General features: G+C 35.8%; 1 protein-coding gene across 1 annotated transcript in view; it reads right to left on the bottom strand.

The window, feature by feature from the left end:
* RB1CC1 (RB1-inducible coiled-coil 1) overlaps positions 1–26,521 on the bottom strand; it is a 63,598-nt gene that overhangs the window by 13,972 nt on the left and 23,105 nt on the right. Inside the window, exons 8-16 of the mRNA XM_009889180.1 lie at positions 22,421–22,605; positions 20,069–20,255; positions 19,910–19,991; positions 18,969–19,030; positions 17,636–17,739; positions 14,999–15,125; positions 6,588–8,500; positions 2,385–2,544; positions 131–239 (exon numbers count right to left, since the gene is read on the bottom strand). Of these exons, the coding sequence (XP_009887482.1) occupies positions 131–239; positions 2,385–2,544; positions 6,588–8,500; positions 14,999–15,125; positions 17,636–17,739; positions 18,969–19,030; positions 19,910–19,991; positions 20,069–20,255; positions 22,421–22,605 (2,929 nt within the window). The remainder of the gene's footprint in view (positions 1–130; positions 240–2,384; positions 2,545–6,587; positions 8,501–14,998; positions 15,126–17,635; positions 17,740–18,968; positions 19,031–19,909; positions 19,992–20,068; positions 20,256–22,420; positions 22,606–26,521) is intronic.

Here is a 26,521-nt window from a genome sequence, read left to right on the forward strand (position 1 = left end):
CTACGACACAAGTAAACAAAAATTCTCCTAGTAATGGCAGCACTAAGGATCAAAACCAATCCGTGGTTAGTTCCAACCAATGGAACTGTACTATTAGAAAAGATGAATACTTCTTCGGAACTTTGCTTACCCTTGTCTTTTTCTTGCTGTTGTGTTAGCATTTTTAATTTGTCACTAAGATCATTAATTATGTTTTCTTTTTTCATTTTCTCTCTTGCCAGAACAGTGTTAAAGTTGGTCTGAAAACAGAAAGAAGTATTACTGAAACAAGATATGTACTGTATAAACATAATGCAAAATACATCGGTAGAACAAAAAAGTACTAAATATATCACTCATTTCAGTATCCTAAATTATAATTAAACACAGAAGCAAACTTGTTTACATACTACTTCGGTGAAGAGATAACTTGTCTGAACATTTTATTTTGAGGTTTCTCTGTAGTAACTTTTTCATTTTTATCCCTCCTGTTCCCCCAACCTCAATATACACATAGTAAAATTACAAAGAAATCATCATTAAATAAAAAAATCATTTAAGTTTTTTTTTTTAAACACAATACTTTATATTCCAATTAATGTCCTCAGTTGCATGTATTATATTAAAAACAGTTACTTTAAGGATTAAATAGTTAAGACAAAGCTTCACTGCATCAAGAAACGTTACACGTAATAAAAAAGAGAAAATCATTATTAACACACTAGAATAATATACTAGAATCTGTGTTAAAAATAGATTTCAAGTCCTGCATTAATTCCTCAGTGAACAATTAAAGCAGAACTCATGCAGGAATCCTGGTTAATTTGCTTGAATAACTGAACATAAGAGGCTTGCGTATCCTTCTGTCTCAGTCTGACCAAGGTGCCTCTTGAATCCTTCTAATAACCATTAAGCCCTCGCCCTTTCTACTCCTACAGTTGTGCTGAAGAGACAGACAAAAACTACCAAAAATCATCTTTTAAAAGGATATTTTAAATTAAAATTTCATTTATTGGTGAATTTTAAGATCCAGTCATGACCTATGACTATCAGCTCTCAGTATTAAAATACAAGCTATTTAGTGGGCTACACATCTTACATAGTGGTACACCGCAGTATTTGGTAAAAGTAACAACTCTAAGTAACTTTACTAAGAAAAAAAACAGAAATGGCATCAAGGGTGAGGTTTAATACCCAGAACATTCAGTGAGCTAGTCCAGTATACTTCCAGCACTGACTGGTACACCTACTTTTTGTTTTGTTTGTTTGGGGTTTTTTTTTTTGATAAAAACAGAAGGTTCCACCTTTCACTGGAATTTGCTGATAATGCCTCAGAACCTTCCCTTCCATGACCTACTGCATGAATGAAAAAAATTATTAGATACCGAGGAAAATGGCATATTAAGGCAGATTCTGATGATAAGAGAAACCTTACGATTACTTGTGTTATATATAAGACATTTCAATTAGGTATGCTATGTAAGGCTTACTTCAGTATTAATGCCTGCAGTCCAAAACTTCAAAACTATTCCTTTTTTTATAACTGTCTGCAATTTTCTGCTCTCTGCACCAAATGATTCATAGCATTCATTCACCAAGGCTGATCATCACACTGTCTCTTTGTCCTTATTTGATCCTACCACAGCTAAAGTAAGCAGAGGTGCTTAAAACAGAAAATCCTTTCTTAGTATTTAAATGCAACAAAGCTGTAGATAATAGCTGCTGCTAAGAAAGATTTAATTTAAGAACTTACGACTCATCTACAAAATCTGACAGATTCAAGATGCTTTGAAAGGAAAAAATGTGTGGATACACATATAATTATTATATGCAGTGCAATATGATTTTGTATCAAGGTGTGTAGTACATAGTATTTCCAAGTTTATTAAGTAAAATACAACATTTGCTTTGAACCTCAAACACCACCTGCCCAGGCTAATAAAGTTTAAAAGCCAATAAGTAGCATTCCAAACCAATTAGTATTTCAAAGAATTAATTTCATGCTGTCCACCAATATTGTATTGTTAACGTAAACAATACTTAACTGGTATCTTTCTGGGGTTCAGTGGATTAAAGGATTAAAAATTTATAGTACTAGCTTACAACATAAGTAAAAGTGAAAAAAAAAAAACACCCCACAATTGAATTTGTATTGCCCAGGTCACAGAAGTCAAAGGTGGGGTTTTTTGGGGGTGGGGTCTTGTTTTGGTGGGGTTTCTTTGTTGTTGTTGTTGTTTCTTTTTTTTTCCTTAAGTGTTGGATTCCACTAACACATCATATCCTGGCTCCAGATAATAACGCACATTTAGAATGTATATAAAAGTATCATATAGAAGAAAAAAATGTCCATAACTTCAAAACAGCAAAAGAGTACATAATTATCGTGGGAGGAAAATCAGCTTTACCTGCTGTTCTGCAGTAAGCGATGTTCTGATGTTCTGCATTTCTTCATTCTTCCTTTTCTCTTGTTCTTCAAGTTGCTCCAAGAACTTCATTTTTTCTTCCTGAAGCTTCTCTTGCAGTTCAGCAACCAGGCTTGATTCAGCAGATGATTCAGTGGGAGGACTTAAAAGAAAATATTTAGGCTTTAAATTCACAGCATATACAGTCCCAGAATACATGAAATAAGCAAACACACAAAGTCAGAAGCTGGTTTTAAGACATTTTTTCTGAAGTATTTAACACTGTAGTCTAATTAATTCATCGCTAATCTTCAATTCTACTTTTTAATCATGAGCATCTCACCAAACTCATACTCTTGGGCATTCTGGTTTATTGTGTACTACACTGGCTCGAATTTTGAAGTTTTGTTGAGGGGGGGGAGGTTCTTGTTTTCACTTTTCTAACACAACAGAAAGCATGGAAAGCGGTAAAAAGAGGAACAATGCTGATCAACCCCTTGAAGATTGTTAGTATGTCAAAACACAAAGCCTCCAGAACTATCATGTAATTAAAGCAATTCAGCAATAAATCTGATGCTAAGGAACCCAGAGGTGAAACTCAGCAGAATTTGGAGAACAGTAGTAACGATCATAAAGAAAGGAAAGCATCAACAGTCAATGAGGCAGGAATGATGAAGACCTTAAACGGCTCTTGAAAGAGGCAATGTTACATAGGGAAAATATTTTTCATTATCGAACCAAAACCATTAACTATGCTCTTCTGCATTGTGGCTTGAGTTATCAAGAACGACCACTGAAAAACATTGGGATAGAGAAATCCCTTTGCTGGGGAACATTTGTGAAAAACTGTATTATTTTAAATTTCTATTATTTCTCTACACCAGAATCATATTTAATATAAAGAAAAAGCCCCAAACCTAACTCGCCATCCACATACACGTGTCAATGGTTTTCTCTAGTCAATGCAGCCTGGAGTATGGTCTCCTGATATTAGGCGTGCTGTGGGGAAAGCAAAACATTGTGTGCTAATATACTAACACCCACAAGCACAACTCCTAATGCTAAAAATGCTCCAAGAATTCTTCTTGCTTTATAATGCAAAGCTTCTCTGTTAAGACTAAGGGCTACAGAACCTCAGAGACACCAGAAAGATTAAGTACAGAGAATATGAAAGAAAACTCAATTGCAAAGGAGGCAGGGAACCTCAAATTTTGATTGCTGCATACTGGGCGGGAGTTTGGGCATCCATGAAACAGTCTTTGCTTTACCATACGATCCAGCACATACTCACCTACATCTGTTTTCTCCCTATCAAGGATAAGTTTGTCTGAGAAGTATAAAGAGGAGGTACACCCACACCCTACTTCACAAGCATTAAAAATTCAGTCATGCTATTCCACGTTATCTAAATGCCAAGTTAATATATCATCCTAAACCCAAAGCTGTTAGCTGCACTGAACCAGAGCAGGTATCATCTGCCTCTCAGACAGGCTGCCTGGACTACTGACTGTTTGCAAATCACACCCAAGTAAAGGATATTGTTATTCTGCAAAGGATGCTAACATACATTCCTAGTTTTTAAACCTTGTTACTACATCAGGTATTGGGTTTACATATTTAGTCTGCAAAGGTCTTGACAACTATGGCAACAGTGACAACTCCTAACTTTTTAAGTGTTTTCAAGATACCAAAAGCACACGTCTTCCGAGACTGGGGTTCCTTTACAGTAGTAAACACTGTACCACTCTACTCTAAGATGACAAAGGATGTATTTAGCAACACTACCACTGTTCTACCACATGGTCATATACTGAAGACACAAACTATTATGCAGTAGCTAAGCACTCAAAAAGCCTGTAAATTGCAAATAAAAGAGCTCTGAAAGCCAAATGAAGTTCTCAGAGTGGCAAACAACCTTTGCCATTCCAGAAATCAGAAGGAAAATAAGCAAAGAACAAAAGCAAGTCATGAGACACCCAGGCAAATCTTTTTTATGCCATTGAGAAAGCATTTTTGTGCTGGATTAAATTTCAATTTATCTCTAAATTAAGGCTAGCTGTGAGAGAGATCGCGTGCTATACAGAGAAGCTTCACTACTAATGATGGTCTGATAGAAGTGGCTGGACAATACCAAGGCTGGAAGACACCAAAGCTGTAATTCAGTTTTCAAAGCAGTCAGGATTCCTAGTCTATTTTTAACATTCTTTACAATGTTATAAATCTTTTGACTAACCAAACTGTTTAACAATGAAAGTGATTACAGAAACTGTCTTTTTCAGTTAATCTTGGTTAGTACCTACTACACACAGTAGAAAGATTAATAGAAGATTTACAAATGCCTTGCAGTTTTATTATCTTTCCTAATCATGATGACTTGAACTTCAGGCACATAAGCAAAACACATTGATTTTCATATGTTGGTAACGCATGGATCACAAACATTTCTTTGGCACTTCTAAATATTTTTGTTAGTTTTCATGTAAGTTCAAAACCTGAATTCCTGATACTGGAGCAACACCCAAATCAAATTTAACAATTCATATCTCTGTCTGTGTTTTCCAGACAGCCAGCGTAACATTGCTCTTGCAGAAAAGACATCTGTCTGACAGGCATATAGGCACGTACCAAATAAAAGTTGGTTTCTACCAGTACAAGTTAACTGCTAAACAATGACTGAGTGAGGATAACAAGTCAACTCAATTTACTGACATGGCTTGGGGTTTTAGGAACTCAGAAAACAAACAGCTAGACAGTGACTTTGAAATATTAAGACAGATTCACATAACATATATGCCCTCTGGAGATAAAACACAGCGTGTCTTTATTCTAGAGAAAAAGCCTAACAGCAGATTAAAGACACAAAGAGCAGCCTTAGGAGGCAATACATATTTTAACATCACACTGAAAATTAAGTTACTTGACAGAACTCATAACAAACTACTAATGCTTCTTTAGACTGAAACAGATACTTCTTTGAAATACATTACTATCAGTTTTATCTACGCTGATACACAGCTGCGCTCAGTTGTTCAAATTTAAGTGTAGAATTAAGTGAATTTTTAAAAAAATCTGATGACACAGCTACATCTTTTTCCTGTCGAGTCACATTTTAAAAACTTCTACATTGCATTAATACATATAAAATGAAAAGAACAGTTTATCTTTTTTTCATTTCACCGTATTTCACTAAAAGAATATTTTGTTCAATTAAGAAGAGCAGTTCTTAATTTCATTATATCCCAATCACAATATTAATTCAAAAAACAATCGATATAATTTTTCGTACACTGACATATAAACACAGACACTGATACAACATCATTTAATGATGGATATGTTCACGTACCAAAATCCTGAGGTAACAGGACTGAAGTGGATAATTCAAGTCAAGCGGATATTCAGATTTCCCTTGCACTATGTGAATTTTGTGTGTCTGTTGGACTCTCTGCATAACATCCCCTCACATAGAAAAATTCTAGTATTTCCATTCCACAATATCATAATCTACTCTGCTGAGAGGCATTATGAACTAGTAAGTAGGTAAGATATGAGAAGTCACAAAGAGTAATTCTAGGCATTTATGGCAAGAGAAAAAAATACGGTTTTCTTTTTAAAACACTGCAGAAATGTTGCCCTCGTGTTTCATTATTAAGTTCAAACTGAAGACCTTGAACTGTGGCAGCTAAAGGCAATGGATGTCCAGGTGGCCATGGGACAGTTCTCAGTCAATCATATATATTCCCACACACTTTTTCATGCCACCATTATCACCAAGAGTGTACAGTTAGCCAATCAAAGAAAATTATCAGCCTAAAAGCTAGCCACTGCATGCTCACACAGTGCTAATACCAGAGCAAAGGATGGGAAAGGACAGAGAGGCTGAGATCACAAAATCAGAATTTCAAGCAGCAAATTATTGTGGAAACACTCCTTCAACGTAACATTACAAGACTGAAACATAAAACTTTCATTGCTGTCTGGAAATAATATTGCGTAAGTTATTTTACAATCTAAGATTGACAACAGACACAAGAATATGACTACCTATAAAATGGAAGTAACTTGAAACTTGAATATAGCAACCAACCCAGATAAACACTATTACAAGCGCATAGAAATGTTACTTACTGCACAGTACATCATGAATATACCATATTAACTGCATTAAAATAGTAGGAAAACACATCAACTTAATTCTTACAGTACCTCCGATTTACTTGCATCTCAAGTTGTTGTATTTTTTCCAAAAGCCCTTTTTCAGCAGCTTCCCTCTGTAATTCAAACTCTTTACAAGCAGTTTGTACTGCATCCTCTTTTTCACAATTGAGCTTCTGAATGAGCAACTGCCTGTCTTGTTCTTGGTTAGATACTAACAGTTCTTTCTCTTCCTTAAGCTTATGGATAAGAGCTTCATATTTTTCCTGCTGCTCACAGAGAGCCAATTTTTCTGTTTTTGCCTTATCTAGGGCGTTCGCTTCCAACTCTAACTTACTTTGTAATTCCGTTATTTGCTCTGAAAGTCTTTTTTCTGCCTCAGAAGTTTTTTGATGGAGAAGCGTTACTTTATTTAGTTCAGTTCTAAGCAAATTTGATTCTTCTTCATATCTGTCTACTAGCTCTGAAATGCACTGATCTTTCTCAATTGTCATCAGAGTCCTCAGTTCTGACAAGCCCACTTGATATTCATCACTGTTAATTTGTATTGTATTGTTTAATTTATCTATCTCCTTTTTTAAGCTTTCCGTTTCCTTATCAATCTGAGATTTTAAGGTCTCTTGTTGCTGGTGTCTGCTTTCTTCCAAAAGAAGCTTCATTTCATCAGTTTCTGCCTCCTTCAGGGCAAGTTCAACTTCTAATTTGCACCTCAAATCAGACAGATCTGAAATCTTGAGTTGTAACTCTTCTACTTGTTGTTGTTTCTCTTGCACAACTACTGCATGAGATTCCTGCATCTGTTCAAGTCTGTGCTGGTTCTCTTTTTCTAATTTATCTAAACAGTCCTTGTGCTCAGCTAGCACCTTCTCAAATTCCTGTAAGTGCCTGGCTTGTAGGTTGTTTTCCAGTTCTTTTAAATGGCTTTGCTCTAAACTCTCGAGTTCTGCCCTCAGGAGTTGCAGTTTTTCATTGCTCTCAACATGAAGCTTTTTCAAGTCTTCAAGTACTATCTCACGTGACTGTTTCAGTTCCTTAATTTCACAATTCTGTGTCTCCATTTGGCATTCCAATTCAAGTAATTTCTGGTCTTTTTCATTCTGAAGGCAAACTACAGCTTCTTTCTCATTTTTCACCATTGCAAATTCATCGTTCTTATTCTGAAGAACTTCCTCCAAGCCTAGCAAGTCACCTTTTAACTTTTTAATCTTCTTCTTATTTTCTTCACCGTCCTCCATTAATTTATTAATTTTAGTTTCATATTCACTTTTCAAAGACTGTAACTCTTTTTGATGTTTATCTTTTAGTGTTTTTTCAAGTGAAAGTTTTACCTTCTCAATGGTATTTACTATTTCTAATGAAGTGCATTTTAAAGAATTAGAAAAGTCACACTGTTCTCTTTGTACAAGTGTTCTAAAGTGGCAAAGATCTTCTTTTATACCTCTTAAATGTACCTTTGAGTCGTGGGCAATAACCCGACACTTCTCCACGCAAACATTGAGAGATGCTTTTTCTGAAACGTCCTTTACGCAAGAATTTGTATCTTGCATACGTCTACTGTCTATTGCATTGATAACTGAAGAATAAAGAGATTCCACCATCATTTCTGGACTTTGTGGATCACTTATTACATTAGGAGATACTGGGTTTTCTTCTATTACAAACTCATTTACTGCTGACATAAAGTCAGATTCTGGACTTTCTGCTAATGAATCCAAGTCAAGTGATCCTTGCTTGAGAGCTTGCTCCAAGTTTGGATGAGCAATAGTTTCAAAATCAAATGTATGAGCATCAATGCTGTCTGGAGACAATTCTTCTAACGGAGCTGGGGGACACACAGGAGGACAGAGGGGACCCTGAAGACTGAGCGATGGAGGAGTTCTTGAAGAGGTAGCAATTGCGGTTGCTGCTGTACTTTCCATCCTTGGTGTGGTGGCAGATTGTGGCGATGCTTGACTATTGGAGGCCTACAAGTTATAAAATATGAAACAAACATTTAACAAAGTGAAAGGCAAAACTGTTGAACATTTTAAATCAATGAAAACTTACCCGGCAAAGCAAGAAATAAAGTCAGCCTTATTATCCATAACAGTCCAAAACACATACAACTAAACTTTAAGTAAAAATTGCAGGAATTGAGAATTTCAGTAAGTTTCAAAAAAGCACCATTTGCAAATACATAAATATTAAATGTTCATCTATCCAAAAATCCTACATAGATCACAAATACTTATATTTGGAAGGGCTGAAACGTCAGTTTGGACGATACAAAAAACTGAATTAGCCAGTCAGAAATAAGCTTTGTTTTCTAACAGCTTATGGGTTTCAGTTTTCCTAATAATTTTGTTACCAAAATATTTTTATTTTATTGTTGCTAATACTGCTATTAAAGATCAGTGTAATGCAGTCACTGTTAATATACTAAACTAAGCAGGTTCACAAAAAGCTTTACTACAACAATACTGTTGTCTACTAACATCAAACACATGCATGAGAATTGTTCTGCACGTGAGAGCGTAGAAGTAGTACAGTGTAATGAAGGGCACATTCTAATTAAGAGCAACATTCTGACTTTTCAGAATGCAAGACATCACAGCCTGAGTAGATTTCCACCCCTGCTTCCATGCTGCTCCTTTCACTCCCAATTTTTGTCATTTTGCCTCTAGACCTCGGATACCACCAAACCTGATTCTGTAGCACCAGATCCTTCAACATTCAGCTGAAAAGCTAATGGGTAGAGTAATCACCCATAATCATCCATAAATAACAGCAGTTTGTAAACCAATACAAAGATTAGGTAAATCTTCTCCACCTTCACAGAGCTGTTCCCCAGTAATTCTGATCAATTTCAGTGCTTCTGATTCTTAGAAGGATAAAAATTTACCTTCAAATCAATTTTCCAATTAATTGTGATTAACACGTTTAAATCTCATTATCATCAGTTCTTCTTCATTACTATATGAATTATACAGCAAGGTATCAAGTTCCAGTGCATACTCTGCTGTAAAGTATAAATTCATGTACAGTTTTTGAAAACCAATCTTTGCTATTTCAAAGACATCATACTTTTCTATACTGCCATTGAGTATATACTTTCAGTGTATTCAGCTGAAGTTTGATTTATCATAGCTGTAATAGTTGTAATTGCAGGCCAAGTTACATCCACTTATTTCTATGCATCTGAAATTCAGTAAAGCACCATTTTGAAATGCTTTAAAAAATAATCAGCCTCAGCAAGGCCTTAGAGACTGTGCAAACAGCCTGTGTTCTGTGATTTTCAAGCTTTTTATATGTGACTAAGAGTCAATTTTGCTTACAGTATGATGTATCTACAAGATTACACTTCAGCTATAGATTTTCTTATCTTTGTTATGTATTTAATAGAGTTAACATAAAAAATTTACTGCTGGCCAGCTTTGTTTGACAGAATAAGTGAAGCGTGTATGAATGTCCTCTTCCTTTACTATCTTCACATCTACCAGAACTAGGAACAAATGGTAAACCTGCAATACCTTATACTATTAAATACAATAGGGAATATAAAAGACCTAATGCCAACAATAATATAATCTGCAGATTCTTATAAACCTTAAGCTTCAGCACATGCAGAACACATCCCATTGGAAGCCAAAAAGGAACGTACAGCCTCAGTATTCACCAAGGATGCATTCCTGAACAAGGTTGTAATAGGATGGATAGAGAAGCAATTTTTCGTAAGAAAATTACAACAAAATACACACAGTTAAAACACATAAGGAGAGTATCCGTGACACATAGGATAAAGAGGCACAGGCAGGATAGTCAGGATCAAAAACTGGAAGAGACATGGAGTTTTTTTTAATGGGTCAGTGTTCTGAAAGATCTCAGATGCATTGTCTGTAACACCATAGCCCAACCATTACCTTGTTTTTCCATCCTTCATCCTTGAAGGACTTGTTTGATATTATTCATCTGAGGAATGTGACCATCTTGAAAAGAAACTGTTCTTAAAGACTCACGGGAATATTTATAATAAAAAATTCCCATAAGATGTCCAGTCTCGCAGTGCTAGAGATCTTTCAGGATGGTGCTCTTCTCCAAAAAGCCAACACACCTCCATCTGATAATCTTGCTTGGGCCTCTTTTCCGAACCATCCAACACTGTCTCCATGCTTTTAAATTGTGTGTCTGGTGTTCTTTAGTACATCAGTTTTTATTGAAGAAACATTTGCTATCCATTGAACTCAGCTACTTGACTGGTGTCAGTTAGTGGAAGTGGGCAATAAGTGATCAGCAACAAAACTCAAAAAAAAAAAAAAACCAACACAAAAACCCAAGACAGAAGTGACAGATATCGGCTGATGATGTATAAATAGCTGATTTTTTTTTTCCCCCCTCGATCTTTTACAAATGACTGCTACCCAAAGAGGGACCCTGTTCTTCTCTGTACCATGTAAATGTTCTATTAATGGAGATGTGATGTGCCTAACTGAATTCTGAACTGAGTTAGGAAAAATATTCCCAGCTCTGACACTCAACTATTTAGCAGAGCTGCATTTACACCTCACTTCCATTTGCCTTTGCATCTCTATGAAAGTAAATTATACAATGATTTTGAAATCCAATGATGAAAACCCACTGTAAAATAAACACTTAGGTTCATTATATACAACATATTGCCTTTATTTATAAAAATGAACATAGGACAGAAAAAAAAAATCTTAAAGGGAAATGGTCATTTTGTTAAAGGCACGGTTAGTCCAGGTTTAAGCACTTCCCTTGGGTTTAGTTTCAGCTTGACGTTTATCTAAGAAAACTCAGAAAAATAAATATTGAAGGATACTGTAAATGCTGATACACACCTGGATTCAAAGCATACCTTTAAAGTGACAAACATTTAACATTGATAAACCAGAACTTTAATAGTAATAAAAGCTAGCATCACAGAAATCAGTAAGCACATACTAAAAGAACACTTCAAAGACTTTGGATATTAGAAGGGCCTACAGAAAGCCACATGCAAAGGAAAGGTGGTATCTACTTCTGGCACCCCTGCAGAATCACCCTAGAAGGTAGAGAGTAAGGATATACCATGAAGAAGAAAAAAAAACCAAAAACAAACTGTCACTGTGTGAAACAATACTCTATGGAGCTTGGTTTCCTCATGACCTGGGGCTGTAACAAATTCCACGCCTCTGCAGTGGCTGCTGTGAGGTGGGTCTCTAGTTAGAGTACCAGATTACTGCCTAGTGAGGAGCTAAATCTCACATTTTGAGCAGCTGAAACTATATGGAAGACTTTGTTTTTTGTTGCCTTTGTTTATTGTTGCCTAAGAAGCTGGTGCCCTACCATCTAGTCTATTTACAATCTACGGGCAGCAATGTATGCATACGTCATACACTAATTCCTGTGATGAAAAAGGAAAAGGAGTCAAGAGCATATGAGGAAAAAACAGAAAGCAGAGACAGAAAAGCAGTGTTAATTTTTAAGTTCTCAGGTGCTGCTGGATTACATGTCTTGTTCTAGTTATGTTGCTATGATAAACATAATCAGGGAATGGGACAATTCTTGGAAGGATTACAAACAGTGTTTGAATTTCAAACTCAACTATAACAAATGGTAGATTCATACTCTGATTTGAAAAGCCAGCTTCTCTTACAAGAGAAATTTTTAATACCAAAGGACTACATATGTTAATCACCTACTGACTATGGAGAAGAGACCTTAATCATTTTACCTGACCCCTACAGGCACCTTAACTTTCTCCTGGACATCTTTAACCCCAGCACTGATCTCCTTAAACTTCATCTATATTATGGAAATGAGAGGTGCGAGACCATTTAATTACAAAGAATAAGCAGAAAGCTTTAAAAATGAAAGCATCTCAAAGTAGTAACAAATTAAAAATGCACAACAATGTTCTTTAACTACTCTGATGTAATACTAAAAAAGAAATTGGATATTAGATAGAGGAGCACAGTCATCATTAACGTTCTATGAACTTGAAAGCTGAAGTAATAAGAGTTATGGGGACACTTAAGAAATGCTACTAACATACCCAGTAAGGTATTGGATCTCCCCTCCGACTTGCTCTTTGCTCACTTGTCTGCAGCCACAGCTTTCCCTCCTGTCTCATGCAACTAGGAAAAGACCAGCTGTTGTGGCTCAGGCAGTAGGATGAACTCGCACCTGACCCAGACAGAGCTAAACTGCTGCACTCCTAACAAGCTCGAGTAACTATCCCACTCTATCTTAAAGCATCAGGCTTCTGCTGCCACTTGTATAGAAAGGGAGGATGGGGTCAAAAGTGTCTCCTTGGGAGAGTACAAGAGCAACATTCTGCTATATGGGCAACACAATGTCTGCACAACCATTGCCAACCCCGCACCAAGCTGGGAATATATCTCAGTTCACCAACAATACGTGTAGGTGCGTGAAGCTGTAGGCATCTTCAGGACTATTATTAAATGTTTATTCATCCTTCTAATTATATACTGTAAATTCCCAGGAATACTAAGGATAAAAAAAAAAGAACACTTCCAAATTATTTCAGTAATTCTATACAGAAAAAGAACATGGGCAAAAGCAGTATAATTTACAAAACACTTCTAGATCATCTGTGGAACAGAGCAACACAGAGAAAGACCTAGTATCATTCATCAAGTAATAACAAAAGCACTGTCATTGAGAAAGAAAAGTCTCTCTGACAGATCTATTTGCTTCAATTCCAAAAAAGAGTTCAAATGAATCATTGAAATTACACACAGAAATGGGTGTTTTCAAGATGACATCATGAATGGCCCAGCTCTGCCTGTGCAATGCAATTTACTCCAAGGAAAGAGACAATTATCCAAATCTGCCTAAGCACTTGACATTTCTGAGTCAGCCAAGAATCCCAACTGGTCAAAGCACAGCACAAGAAGAGTGGAAAGAACAGATTCCCCTGATTTGGTAAACATCTTTTTTGTGCACTCTGATACCAGTAAACATTTCTCAGATAAGCAAGTCTGAACCAAAAAGGGCAAGCCATCAAGACTTGAACAAGTAAGGCATCTTTCCTGTTTATTTTTCTACTGTTATTATGTATATTTAATTAAAACTAACTCCTTTGATTTATTTCACGCACTTCTGACACTGCAAGCCTTAGTGAAAAATTAATTCATCAGAACACCCGCCACTATCCTGGTTTCTAATGAGATAAATTCCAGGATGCCGCAAGTTGCGGGGGGGAACATCTATATTTCAGAGCACAGTCTATTGGAAGAGCATGCTCCCAGCTTTCACAAAATTTACACCACTCCCAGCCATTCCACTGGCTAACACAGCTGTCAGGCCCTAACACTCTGGTTCTTAATGGCTGTTCTTTCAAAAACCATATAAAGAGAGAAAAGAGCTAAGAAATGACATAAATAACACACCTTTTCTGTATCACAGAACAAAGAGCAGCCCAGATCTCTTATTTTACATAAATGAAAGACTGCCAGTAAATCTCTTGTTCAAGCCCCAGAGAAATAAGACAGAGAACTTCATGCCAGGAGTTTGCTAATTCAAAATCGAACATGCCCATAACCTTGGCAGTTATAGAAGATGCTTCTAGTCAGCAAAGTGCATACAAACTCTTACACCGTAGATGATGGAGTCCCACAAAAATGACAACCCTTCCATATCAAAACTGCTACAGAAACCCAGTTTGAACCAGTCAATTTCACATAAAGTTTTAAGCATTGCTAAATTCACACAGAGTTTCACTGGGACAGGCTACAGTCAGAAGTTGAAAGGACCTTGTTTGGTACATTATGATAGTTAGATGCTGAGTGGACAGAGGCAAAAGTGATTGGCAGAAACAGAGTTTCTAGGGGAAAGAACCTGCTTGACAGGCAGAGTGAAACTAGGAAGAGATCTTTTTGCCATCTGTTCCTTCTATACTCAGAGAAAAAGATTGCACATATTTCTTCCCTTCCCCAGAAGCAGGACTGCAACAAAGGAGTAGGTGACATCAATATTCAGGCTAATGGGGACAACCAACCAAGGCACTAAATTATCCTTAACTGCTCGCGCCAAAAGGACTTAAGCAGCAATGCAAAAAATCTAGAATTAACAACAACTTCAAACTAAAGCGACAAAGACAAAATGCAAACATTCTGCCCACAGAAGCTTGAGAAAAATGGCAGAAAACAGAAATATTAACAGAATAATTGTACTTCTACAATTTCTGTGGAATATAAGCATCTGTTAAATGTTAAGTAGATATTCACTATCATTTGACTATTCTCTAGATAGACTCACTTGTTGAAGAGCTCAAAATTCTCAGAATATTTACTAATATGTGATTAGAAAGGAAACTATTATTATGCAGTTATGAGACCAACTAATCTTTACATCTGGAAAAACAAAGTTTCTTTCTGAAGTGGCTGATAAAACAATGTTATGAAAATACTCTTTTGAATACAATATTCTTTTTTATTGGTAAAGAAAAACAAAAATACCTTTTGTTCATTCAGCAGGTCTGTAATGGTCTGTGACATTTCATCCAAACTCTGTGCTGCCTTTACCAGGTTATGTAGAGCACGTACATGCTGGTGAAGAGGTTCAAAGTCACAAAGTATGGGAACCCTTAAAAACAATACAGGATTAAATTTGTCCTTCCACGTTGTCAGGTTAATATTCAAATATATTAAATTATTATGTGTATATTCCAACAAGACTAAGCTTCCCTCTGGATAAGGTTTGTACTTTCTTCATGTCATCTATTTCACATGGAAAATCCACTAAGACCACCTGGTATTTGTGTTTTAAATTAAGAATTTGAGAGCTTTTAAGGAGTAGATAATGATAAACACAATGATGGAGAAATAATATATCAGTCTTTCCTTCTGAGGAAAACCAGAAGTTTACCTACAGTTAAAAATAACAGTAACAGAAGAGAATTGATAATGATTAGATCTGTAACTGAAGCACTTATGTTTGCAAATGACTCTATTCTCTCCAGTTGGATTCTCTCCAATCCAGCTCTTCCTCTGAAGTAGCTATTAATTCTCTACTATTTTATTTTAATGATAGGTAACCTAAATTAAAAGACTGATTAATGTGTCGTGATCACATTGCGAGTGTTGCAAGGTAAGCTTTCAATTGCAAGTTTTCTAAACCTCTGGAAAAGCAAATGTTATGGATATACAGACTCTCAAGAGAAGTAAATAATTTTTAATTTGTTCAAGAATGGCTCTGAATAGCACTGAAATCATGAAGCAGGAGTTCACATAGACTAACAATATAATGAAAGCAGATTATATTTCAATGTATTTTGCATTCTCTATGTACAGGGCAAGTGGTATCTAGTGTATTTTTGTAGAATTAAGATTTCAGTAATTGTTCAAACAATTTCAGAAGACTGAAGCATTGTAAGTAAATAGAAGCACCATTTTAATTATGCAGCTCAGGAGTTCAGTGCTGACAGAAGAAAATTTTGCGCTGGGTCTCAGTTTGCCTATTGCTTGCTCTTTAGATGTTAAATGAAAATACCACAGAAAGTACTGTTCTGAAGTTTCTTATGAAATTCAGTGTCTAGAAAGGTGGGTGACAGATTTGCCCACTCAAGTTGCAAGTCCACCACTATGATCAATATTTCCATCAAATGTAATCCTGAGCCCAGAAACCAGGAGGAACATGACATAATCCCACCTCTATTGCCATCAAGTGGAAAACTATGTCACTACAATTCAGACCAACTAAAAGCTTGATTAGTGACCGGTTTTCTGACAACAGCAAGGCAAAATGCTTCCTGAACTCAGTCCAAACTTCCCAGGAAGGTTGTAAAATTCTCACAAACCCAAAATTCAGGCAAACATCAGCAATATGATACTATAGTTTGCTTTTGTTTTTTTCCTTCAGAATCATTGGGGAGCAAGCCTAGGCGCATAACAAGAGAAACTAAAAGGCTACATCAGCTGTATCGTCATCTGCTGTCCAACAGATTAAGCTTGCTATCCTTATTTTTAATTCCAGCAGCAATACCATAAGGACAGCCAGGAATTCTGAATAGAAAAAATAAAATGCCAGTACAAAATAGACGTGAAATACGCAATGAATTCAGCTGCTGCACTGTGCATCAGTAACAGGTATCAGGCTGATACTGTTGGTGAACCTGACAGATGATAGCAGAGCATCCTGCTTTTAGATTTACCTTATCATCCTTTGTGGGATTGAGGCCTTGGGGATTAAAAAAAAAAAAGGAATTGCAGCAAGGCTCTAACTGTGTATATCTTCTGGAAGGATGATGGATACATGCAGCATCTGATTGTGGTCATACCGACAGACAGATTTCTTCCTAGACACAACCTTACATAGAACTTGCTATGGCCTATTTCTTGCCCATTATCTTGGCTGGCATTTCTCTGGTTGCTACAGGTTTAAGACATGAATTTGAAAAAACTCACTTTAACAGTCAGACTTCTCCAAGTTTTAGATAAGAAACTAATCCTATCAAGTTGCCTGTGAGACAAAACAGTAGCTTTCCTGTCTACATTTGCACACCCCCCTCATTATTGGGAGATAAGAAACATGGAAATAAAGCCTTGCTCAAAATGATGGACTTCCATAGACGGCAGAAGCACTTAGAGAATATGCTTTTCAGTAAAATAAGTCTGTCGGAGAAAAAGCAATAATTGAAAACAGGAGATCTCTATAATCTCATGCTGGGCTAAAGAAATTTATTTTATTTCCTCCAGAATATCACTTAACGAAGAGCAAATAAAAAAAAAAAAAAAATCAATCTAATCCTGATCTGACAAAACAAAGTATGAATTTATTTCAGTTTAAAACTGACAATTTTTTTTTGATTTTTAGCTATGAGGCAGCTCAGAGGAATATCCAACATCCTTTACATCTCAATACAGAATACACGTGTTCAAATCATCCAAGTTTAAGTACATGAAGCATACAGAAAATATGTATCTGCATTAAGTCAGTGAAGACCACTGCTTAAGAATGATATCAGTTCAAAAAATATATTGCCTGTTCCTTATGAAAAATAAACCCAGGTGGGGGGGATGGGGAGATGTGTTGAAAGGGGTGGGAGCAGGGGGAAGCTACTTTCATAATATACAAAGTTTAAAAAGGTGCTTTACCTGAGTAACGGCTGTACTTCTGACGGACAAAAAGACTGCAAAAACTGCAAGTCACTTAATGAGATATCTGGAAGCTCACTGTCAAATCTGCGAGGCTTTCGTGTCTGTATTAAGAAGAAATTAATTTACACATTGTGTTGTTAAGGTAAATAATACAAAGATAACTAAGGAAGGATTGAAAAAGAGCTTAATTAATAACACAGAGAAGTTGGTGTTAAACTTATCTCCCTCTCAAAAATTTCATACTTTTTTTAAAGGAACCATGCCTGCCCCTGCCCCCTAAAAAAAATCATTTACATTTACAGTCATTAATCTATCCACAGTGCCTCGGGCAGCAGTAGAATACTGTATTTCAGTTGGAAGGAACCTCAGCAGTCATCTAGCCCACCTTCCTCCCAATCACCAAGCTTCATAAACATTAAGGATGTGTTTAAAAAATTAAGGCATAAGGGATGGCACTGAAGCTTTATTTCCTGTGCTGCTAAACATACAGTCAAGTATTAATTCAGTTCAGTATTCAAAACACTGAAATGAGTAGCATTCTTATTTTTCCAAGTATACTTCAAAAAAGCTGCAAAGGAAAAGCTGAAAAGGTTAGTCAAGGCAAAGTGAGATGGCAACATCAGAATCAAGGAGCATTATCGTACTTGAATTAACCAAGCTGTATGATATCAAAGTTAACAGGCAACGCTTTATTACAGCTATACTTTTTCACCCGTTCACGTTAACAGCCAATGAGAAGTTGTCCGGGCAACAGCCCAGAGAAGTTGTTGAGGCCCCATCCCTGGAGGTGTTTAAGGCCAGGCTGAATGAACGTGGTCTTGGACAACCTGGTCTAGTGGGAGGTGTCCCTGCCTATGGCAGGGGGGTTGGAACTTGATGATCTTCAAGGTCCCTTCCAACCTGAACCATTCTATGATTCTACAAAGAGACAAAAATGCTTTCCCACTCATCCAGCGGTTCAAGAAAAACACAAAAAACTTTCACTACTTTTCACCATCCAATTAATTTTATGGATGTCTTATTCAGAAGAGAAGATTAGATGATCAAATTATCCCTCCTGGCTTCTTTTTTCTGATCATTAATAGCAGTGTTTTGTTCAATACCACAGACTCCTTGTTAAAAAGGCATATTGAGTTGACATTTCCTCTCCCACTACACTGCATGTTATGAACCTAAGTTAATACAGGTCATTTGAAATAGCAAAGAACACTAGCTCCCAACTTCTTCAGTCTCAGAACAGGCATATAGCTTGAATGAATTAAGCTTAGGTTTTTAATTTATGAAATTTTATAAAAATGAAATGAAATGCCAAAATATATTGAGTACATACACAAAAGGATGGAGGCCAGGAGTCAAGTCCTCTAAACAAACGATTCCTTAGAAAAGACTTCCCTAAGCAAAGAAAAAATGGTTATTTAAAAGAAAGAAATGCAACATACAAACGACGCTTCAAGAGAAAACAGTTAAGCTACTGCAGTTTTAACAGTTGAATTAAATTTGAAAGCATTACTAACTATGCCATTTCTTGATAACAGAAAATTGCAAGTGACCACAGAACTTCATGCAAAACCCACCATCCAAGTAGAATGTCTAACTTCACTGAAGCCTTTCTGCTTAATGTTCACCCCTGCAAAAGCCTCAACTTTTTCAAATTTTAATTGTAATCTTGCTAATCTCCCTTCCAAAATTTTGGTAACTTTTTGCTCAATATTCTTATTTTTGCAGTTCATTCAGAACAGAATTTGCAGACTTTGCAGAAAAAGAGAAAAAAAAAATCAGATTTCTTTTACGAGCAACTTTTTTTTTTTTTTGAACTTTTTTGAGCTTGTTTTTGTCAAGCTTTTTAGACGTGGGTTTTCATTATTGTTTTTGTCTGAAGTAGTACAGAGGAAGTTGTAGTGGTATCCAAATATTCAGTAATGGTTTAAAAAGTGTTACTTACAAGAACAGTAAAGCTCACAGAACATGTTCAAACAGAAACTGCATCCAAATGTAATAATTAGAAATCTTATCTTTCACAAGCATTAAACTAATTAGAACTTTCACAGTATTTTGGATAATATATATGAAACAGTTCATTAATTTGACTAATAGAAAAATATTTTGTTCATAATACAACCACCTGGCACACTGCATGTATTTCTTATTTAAGTAAAAAATAAAAATAAAAATATACAGGTATGTAAACTACAACATAATGAAAGTATTTTAACTACAAGGACAGAAATCACTTAACCACGATTCTGATTTCTCAGAAGAGAAAGTACTTACTGAACAGTTTACCAAAAGATTCCCTTTTTGCCTTTTCAGCTTCATACAGGTGTTTCCCATCTTTTATTAAAGCACCCGCCCACTGTGGAAGGGAAAAATATGTAGTTAGCTCTTAATTTATACACTGACACAAAGGTTTGGTCTTGAAGTTTTACTTACCTCCCTGTAGTGTTTTATGAACATTTTTCTCCTCACAACCTCAACAACAGCTAGACAGTACATTTGAGGAACAGTACTGAGAGCCTCTACAACCTTGACCCTTTCTAGGAGCTCTGTTACAAGACGTAGCAATGCTTGTAGTTTCTCTCCATCTTGGTCAGCATGAAGCATTACAAAACAACACCACCTACAAAAGTAGGTTACACTTTAGAAGATACCAACTTAGTCATCTTTTCTGCATTTAAATTTCGCTGAGATTAGCAACATGTCTGCATGAACTGAAAAAACGACATCATTCTACGTGGGACAACAACAGGTTATCTGGAAGTACCAAGCAATTCTGAATTCAGTAGTCACCTTGCAGTTCCCTGTTAATTTCTCACAGTAAGATATCCACATTAGTGCTCAAAAAAGGAACACTTACCATTATTTGAGCTAAGGTATTGGTTTTGACAAGTAATGCTCTTAACATACGTAACCTTAAGATGAAATGATAACATAGCTTTCTGCAGAAGAATTTAAAAAAGCTGGTACATCCAGAGCAAAGAAGGGACTGCTTTTTATTTATAAATCTTAAAAATACTTATTGAAAAGCATTAACAAGAAATATTAAGGGTAGGGATACTGTCAAACAAGTAAGATCAAAACACTGAAAAGTTCACACCATCTACTCATGCACTACAAATAATTCTCACACCTTGCAACCACATCTTTAATTATCTTATTGATACAATCAATACAATAATTTCAAGCAGAGCCACCAACATAACTAAATAGCAGGATAACTACTGAAAAGGTGATTATGTGGTGTGTTTGAGGGGAAACATTACAGCAACTTTGCCACCACAGAAGGCATAAGGTGGAGGTATACCCCGTAAGTAACAAAAAAGTTTTTGACAGAAGTGAAGTAAAAATGAAACAACAAATAAAAAGAAGTCAACATTAAGCAACTAGGAACTTATACTAATGGAGAAACTACGAGACACGCACTGTTGACTTTCTCAGAGTAACAAGTAGTAAGAAATAAAAAGAGGGCACTACATGAAGCCAACAAGTGGCCAGTTCAAAACACAAAGGGAAGTACATTTTTCACACGACATATAGTCAAGTTGCAGAACTTGCAAAAAATAGTTTGTGGATTCAAAAGAAGTTGGACTAGCTGACAGAAAAAAATAAATAAATCAGGAATTAAACACAAAAGAGCTGCTTCTACATAAGAATATTCTTCTCTAAAAATATTTATATATAGTGAAGTTTATGTTCTGTCTACATTATTAGATTCCTTATGGTCACTTACTAGTAACTGCTACTGAAAACAAGATAGCAAAGGCTTTGGTTTGACCCAAAATACAGGTGTTTGTTTTGTGGCTGTTGAATGTTTGTGGTTTAATGTTGCTTGTTTTTTTTGGGGGGGGAGGGGGAAGAGAAGTGGGGACAAGTTGTTTGTGGTTTTGTGGGGCTTTGCTTTTTTGGTTTTGGGGTTTTTTTTGGTTTTGTTTTTTTTTTTTTTTTTTTTTTAACAACAGTGCTTTATTCTTCTCTTCAGATCTATGCTCTTTGCATTTACTCTCCATACCTCACAAGCTTATTCCTTGCAAAGTGATGCAAGTCTTTTCCTCTAAACTCATGAATTAAATGTATACTACAAAAATACTTTAACATACAGAAAATGTCTAACAGGGTGACAACACTGCCTAATTATTTGCTGCTAGCATAAACAATGTTTTTTCTTCCAAAAATTATTAAACTCTGTATACTTTTCCTATGTATCTGACATGACAAATTATCTAAAGCTTTTAATTAAAAGTGCAGTAATGTGAGAAACTGTACTTCCCATTGAACAATATAGACTTACTGCCTTCCATGTTATACAGTAATGATGCTTACATGGAAAATTGCTATTTTTACTGGCTGTGACTGGATATAATTATTTTTCATGAACCACAAGTAAAACAAAGTACTGGCATGTTTTTCTGCTTTGATGTGATCACAAGCTACTGAAGAGTGTTTCACTTATGCTTATTATAATCCTTGGAAACCATCAATACAATTGTCAGTCAAATTTTAAATAAGATACTGATGGCTTGTGAGGTTGAGGAGAGGAGAGGGGATTGTAGGTTCTCGGATACTGTTTTATTGAAATGAAGACTGTTTAAACTCTAAGAAAAATTTCTCGTTGTTTCACACTTTTGTTTCACACTTACAAGTAACTTCATATACAAACTGAAGTGATCCAACTTTTATTTTCTCTCCCGTTAAGAAAAACTCTATGCATTACCACATATTCCACACATTCTTTAAACAGTCTTTATGCATATGGAAGCAATATAAAGTTGAAAGGTTGTAACTTACTTCAGTCTGACTTGTAGATTATTTGCAAGCTCCTGTTTGGCAGTGGTACATTTCTGTTTAATATCTAACAGTTTTCTGTGATTAGTTAACATAATCATCAGCTGATTTGCATGACTCAAACACAAATCAGGCAGCACAGAAGGATCTTTCAAGTTCTCAGCTCTCTTCTGATTAGCCAAAAATCCCTAGAGGAAGAGACATGTTTGTTAAACAAGCTTTGTGACAATCAAAAAGCATGGAAGTGATCCACCTTCTCTGTAAGAATGCAAGCATTAATAAACGTACTGTAACCATTCAGGAGTATAACAGAATGCTACATAGATAGAGAATTGTCAAAGTTGCTTTCTTTTCATTCTATAACCCAGTCCAAATAAAGTTCATCTGGTTATTTCTCTTCCAAATAGTTACCAACACAACCCTATAAGAACTATACGCAACTAACCAACACTAGTGAAAGATCACAAAAGTTAATGCAGCAGAAAAGAAGCTACAAGGATGGAGCAAATCAACCATCGTTCTAGTTTCTGCAAACCACCAGCTTGTTAACTTCTGGTATATGCAAGACTTAACATCAACTTAGAGCATATTCAGTACTACTGTGGGATTAAGAATATGTTTTCTGCATAAAGAAATTCATACACAAAACTAATTCTTCTTGAGAGCCAAGATCACAGCTAGGCATCTTATTTCCATGTAGGAGTTGGGCACGGCAAAGAATTACCTGTTGTGGATGCTAATAGGCAACCCTAAGATGGGTGGGGGGCAGAACAGGGAAGATGGACTGCCTTAGAGAAACATGTCTTAGATGGCTGATTACGGTTCTACAGACTTAGTTATTAAGCCTTCGCTTTATTAAGAAATAATTTAAAACCAGACAATAGTTATAAGTGTTTCTTTCTGAAGCTGAGGTTGATGAGAACAGTGAACCATGGAGATTTACACAAAGCTGCTGAAAAATGAAACCACTGTCATTGCTGATTTGATATTGAATATAAAGCAATCTTGTCATAAAATGCTACAAAACACATTTGCAAAGCCTGCAATAAATATCTATATCCTAGAGAGAACAGCACAGAAATCAAAGTAAGCATCTGACAAGTATATTAAGTGTAATTAAAAGAAAAGGAAGAAGCTGCACGCTGAAGATGGGAGAGAATACTGAAGAGTCAAACATTTACTGAACTCCGAGCAAGTTATGAGCTGAGTGAGCGAGCATCCTCTGCAGGTTGCAAACATTTAACACTCTGTATTATCTGAGCCAAGTGAACAGAAACCGGAAAAGGTGTGAAGGACTGTTATGGAGACAAAGAAGAGGACAGCCCCATCAAAAGAACTTGTGTTGCTTCATCGAGGAAGACAAAGACATTGAAGAAACATGCTGTGATAATTGTTTGGGAACTGCCAAGCACCAAAATCAAAAGCAGTATAGGCACAAGAGCATATAGATTTGAAAAAAATATTTGAATACTTTCAGATCTGAGATTAACTGATGTTTATAAACTTTAGGACAATCAGATTGTATACAACTTTGCAACAGGAATAAAGTCAAGAAAATAATTGCTTTTACATAGCAGCTCAGTAAGCTTTTTTAATGACTCACATGGCATGGAGCCTGAAGCTACACAAAACTACATGCAGTGAGCTAGCAAATCCCTTCCAGCTTTACTCTTAGTTCCAAAAAGATTCTCAAATTTATGAATAGCTTTTGCCATTTCCGTATCTGTGGATCCACCTTTAAAATAATATTTAAACTAAAATTATCCTAGGATGTAAATCAGAAAAAAGAATCTCAGCATACTAGAAAAAGGCCAGTTAAGAAAAACTGCAGTAAACTGATAAAAAAAAAAGGGAGGGGGCAATAAATTGAGGAAAAAATCCAAGATCTAAATAATCAATTGTTCTCACAAGTTCTTCCTGTTCTAGCCCTGATCAGATGACAGGATTCATAACATAAGCACCACAGTCAAACTAATAAGGGTCCTCAAAAACAGGTATAATAATGCCCTTATGGATTTTTTCCCAATGACTATTTCCAAATCAAAGAATCAAAAATAAAGAATATTTAAAAACATTTTCAAGTGAAGCTCAAACAATCAACAGGGAAGTGGGACAGTCAGTGATGTAATAAGCAGCTGAGATGACCCTGGATCACTATAAACCTGCAAATCTAACTAAAGTTTTCTTGATGTAACAAGAAGCAGGAGGGAAATAAAAGCACAGAATACGAAAGTGACAATAAGGATAACTCTTCCTTTAAGTCAAACTCCTTTTACCAACAACTTCAAGTGAAAGGGAACACACCTAGAATCAAGAAGGCCATCTGCAAACCAGGTTTTTTTTTTGACTCTGACAGAGCTAATAGAAGACTAATATTTCTGTGAACCTAACTGATGAAAATTAATTTTGATGTGTTTTTTTTTTTGACTCTGACAGAGCTAACAGAAGACTAATATTTCTGTGACCCTAACTGATGAAAATTAATTTTGATGTAACAGAATGCTTTGAAAAGCTACACTACTAATAGTGCAAATTAAAGAAAGAAAAAAAATCAAACACGAGAAAATGTTGGAAAAGAGAAGCTATTGGGCAGAACCACACTGAATGATTAAAGAGGCTCCAAATTTTCTAGAGGTGTACACTGACTGCAATTCTACAAGCTTATGACATAAATCCCAGCTTCCACAGAGAAAAATAGTTTTCGAATTTAACAAAGCAGCCTTCCTTAGTAAATCTTCGGGGCTGGAGATCAACTATTCAACTATATGACTCAAGATGTAATTTTTCATATTCAAGAGGCTGTTTAATGGTCAGTTCATTGAAAAGGCTGCCTGAAAACAAAAGAACTCTTAAGGCACGTCCAAGAACAAGCAAATTATCTGCTGCGAGAAGGCTTAATTGCTTAGTTGACTTTGTTCCATGGGATAAGTTTGCTTTGAATTTTTATAATGAAACTGAGGCTGAAGTAGAAAGTCAACTCAAATTCTGGATAGATCATCATCTTTTTCTGGCCTGAGGAAAATAAGCCTACAGCTTCCAATACATGCACTGCCAATGGAATTGCTGTGGCGATGTTCCTTGTCTTATTATATAAAGTACATCCACTTATTTCTTTATGAATAGAAAGGTGTGACATAAAAGAAAATGCTTTTATGTTGAAAGGTGTGACAAAAGATAATTATGTGTGGTGTGTTCAGGTAACACCAAATGCTAACAGTTATTACGTAAGTTGTGAGTACTACCTTTAAAAATACATAAGTACTCATCTATATTTTCAAATATAATTAAACCCTTGCACTTTGCCATTCTTAGATTTTTACACAGATGATCATTTGAATGAGTAACACAATACCAGCTCTAGTATCTTACAGCTAGTATCTCACAAGTATCTATTTTTTTCCAAACAATTGCTATAAGTAGTATCAGAATACTTCCTAAGGCTCAAAAACCAGCAATAAAAATAAGGAAAATAAATAGTAGGAGAATACTTCCTAAGGCTCAAAAACCAATAAAAATAAGGAAAATAAATAGTAGCATTTAATCATTTCTTTAACCACAAACATTCATTTAACTGAAGCATCAAAAAAACCCAACAAAAAAACCTAAACACCCCACCACAATCTCACTGCTCTTACGAGACTTTATATCATAAGTAAAGGAATAGAAAATTTATAAAAAGAAAAGTCAGAAATGAAAATTTGAAAGTTACAAGTCTCTGATAAGTCTTCAAAAGGTAAAAACTCAAGATTTACAGAGGCATTTAAACAAAGGTGGCAAAGTACCTTTCCAATTGGCTTTTAGGCATCTCTCTCAAAAGTGGGATTTGTAAACTGGAGGTAGGCTCTTCGTTCAAGTAAAGAAGGAAAACATAGCTAAGCCTAGCACTCACAGAACTGGGCAACCAGGAATAGGGACGCAAAAGCAGCTTTTCCATCATGTTAAAACCCCTTGTATTTAGCCCTGGCCTACAATATAAAAACCTATGCAAGACTGAGGTTTAGCACAAGGTTACTTCTAGACTTACTCACGGAAATTATCTGAAGACCGGCTCCACTCTTAAAGAATGCTGCCAGAAGTACTGATAGCTCCCACCTTTACGTACCA

This window comes from Charadrius vociferus, unplaced genomic scaffold (genome assembly GCF_000708025.1).
Source record: "Charadrius vociferus isolate BGI_N301 unplaced genomic scaffold, ASM70802v2 scaffold347, whole genome shotgun sequence".
NCBI classification, from domain to species: Eukaryota; Metazoa; Chordata; class Aves; order Charadriiformes; family Charadriidae; genus Charadrius; species Charadrius vociferus.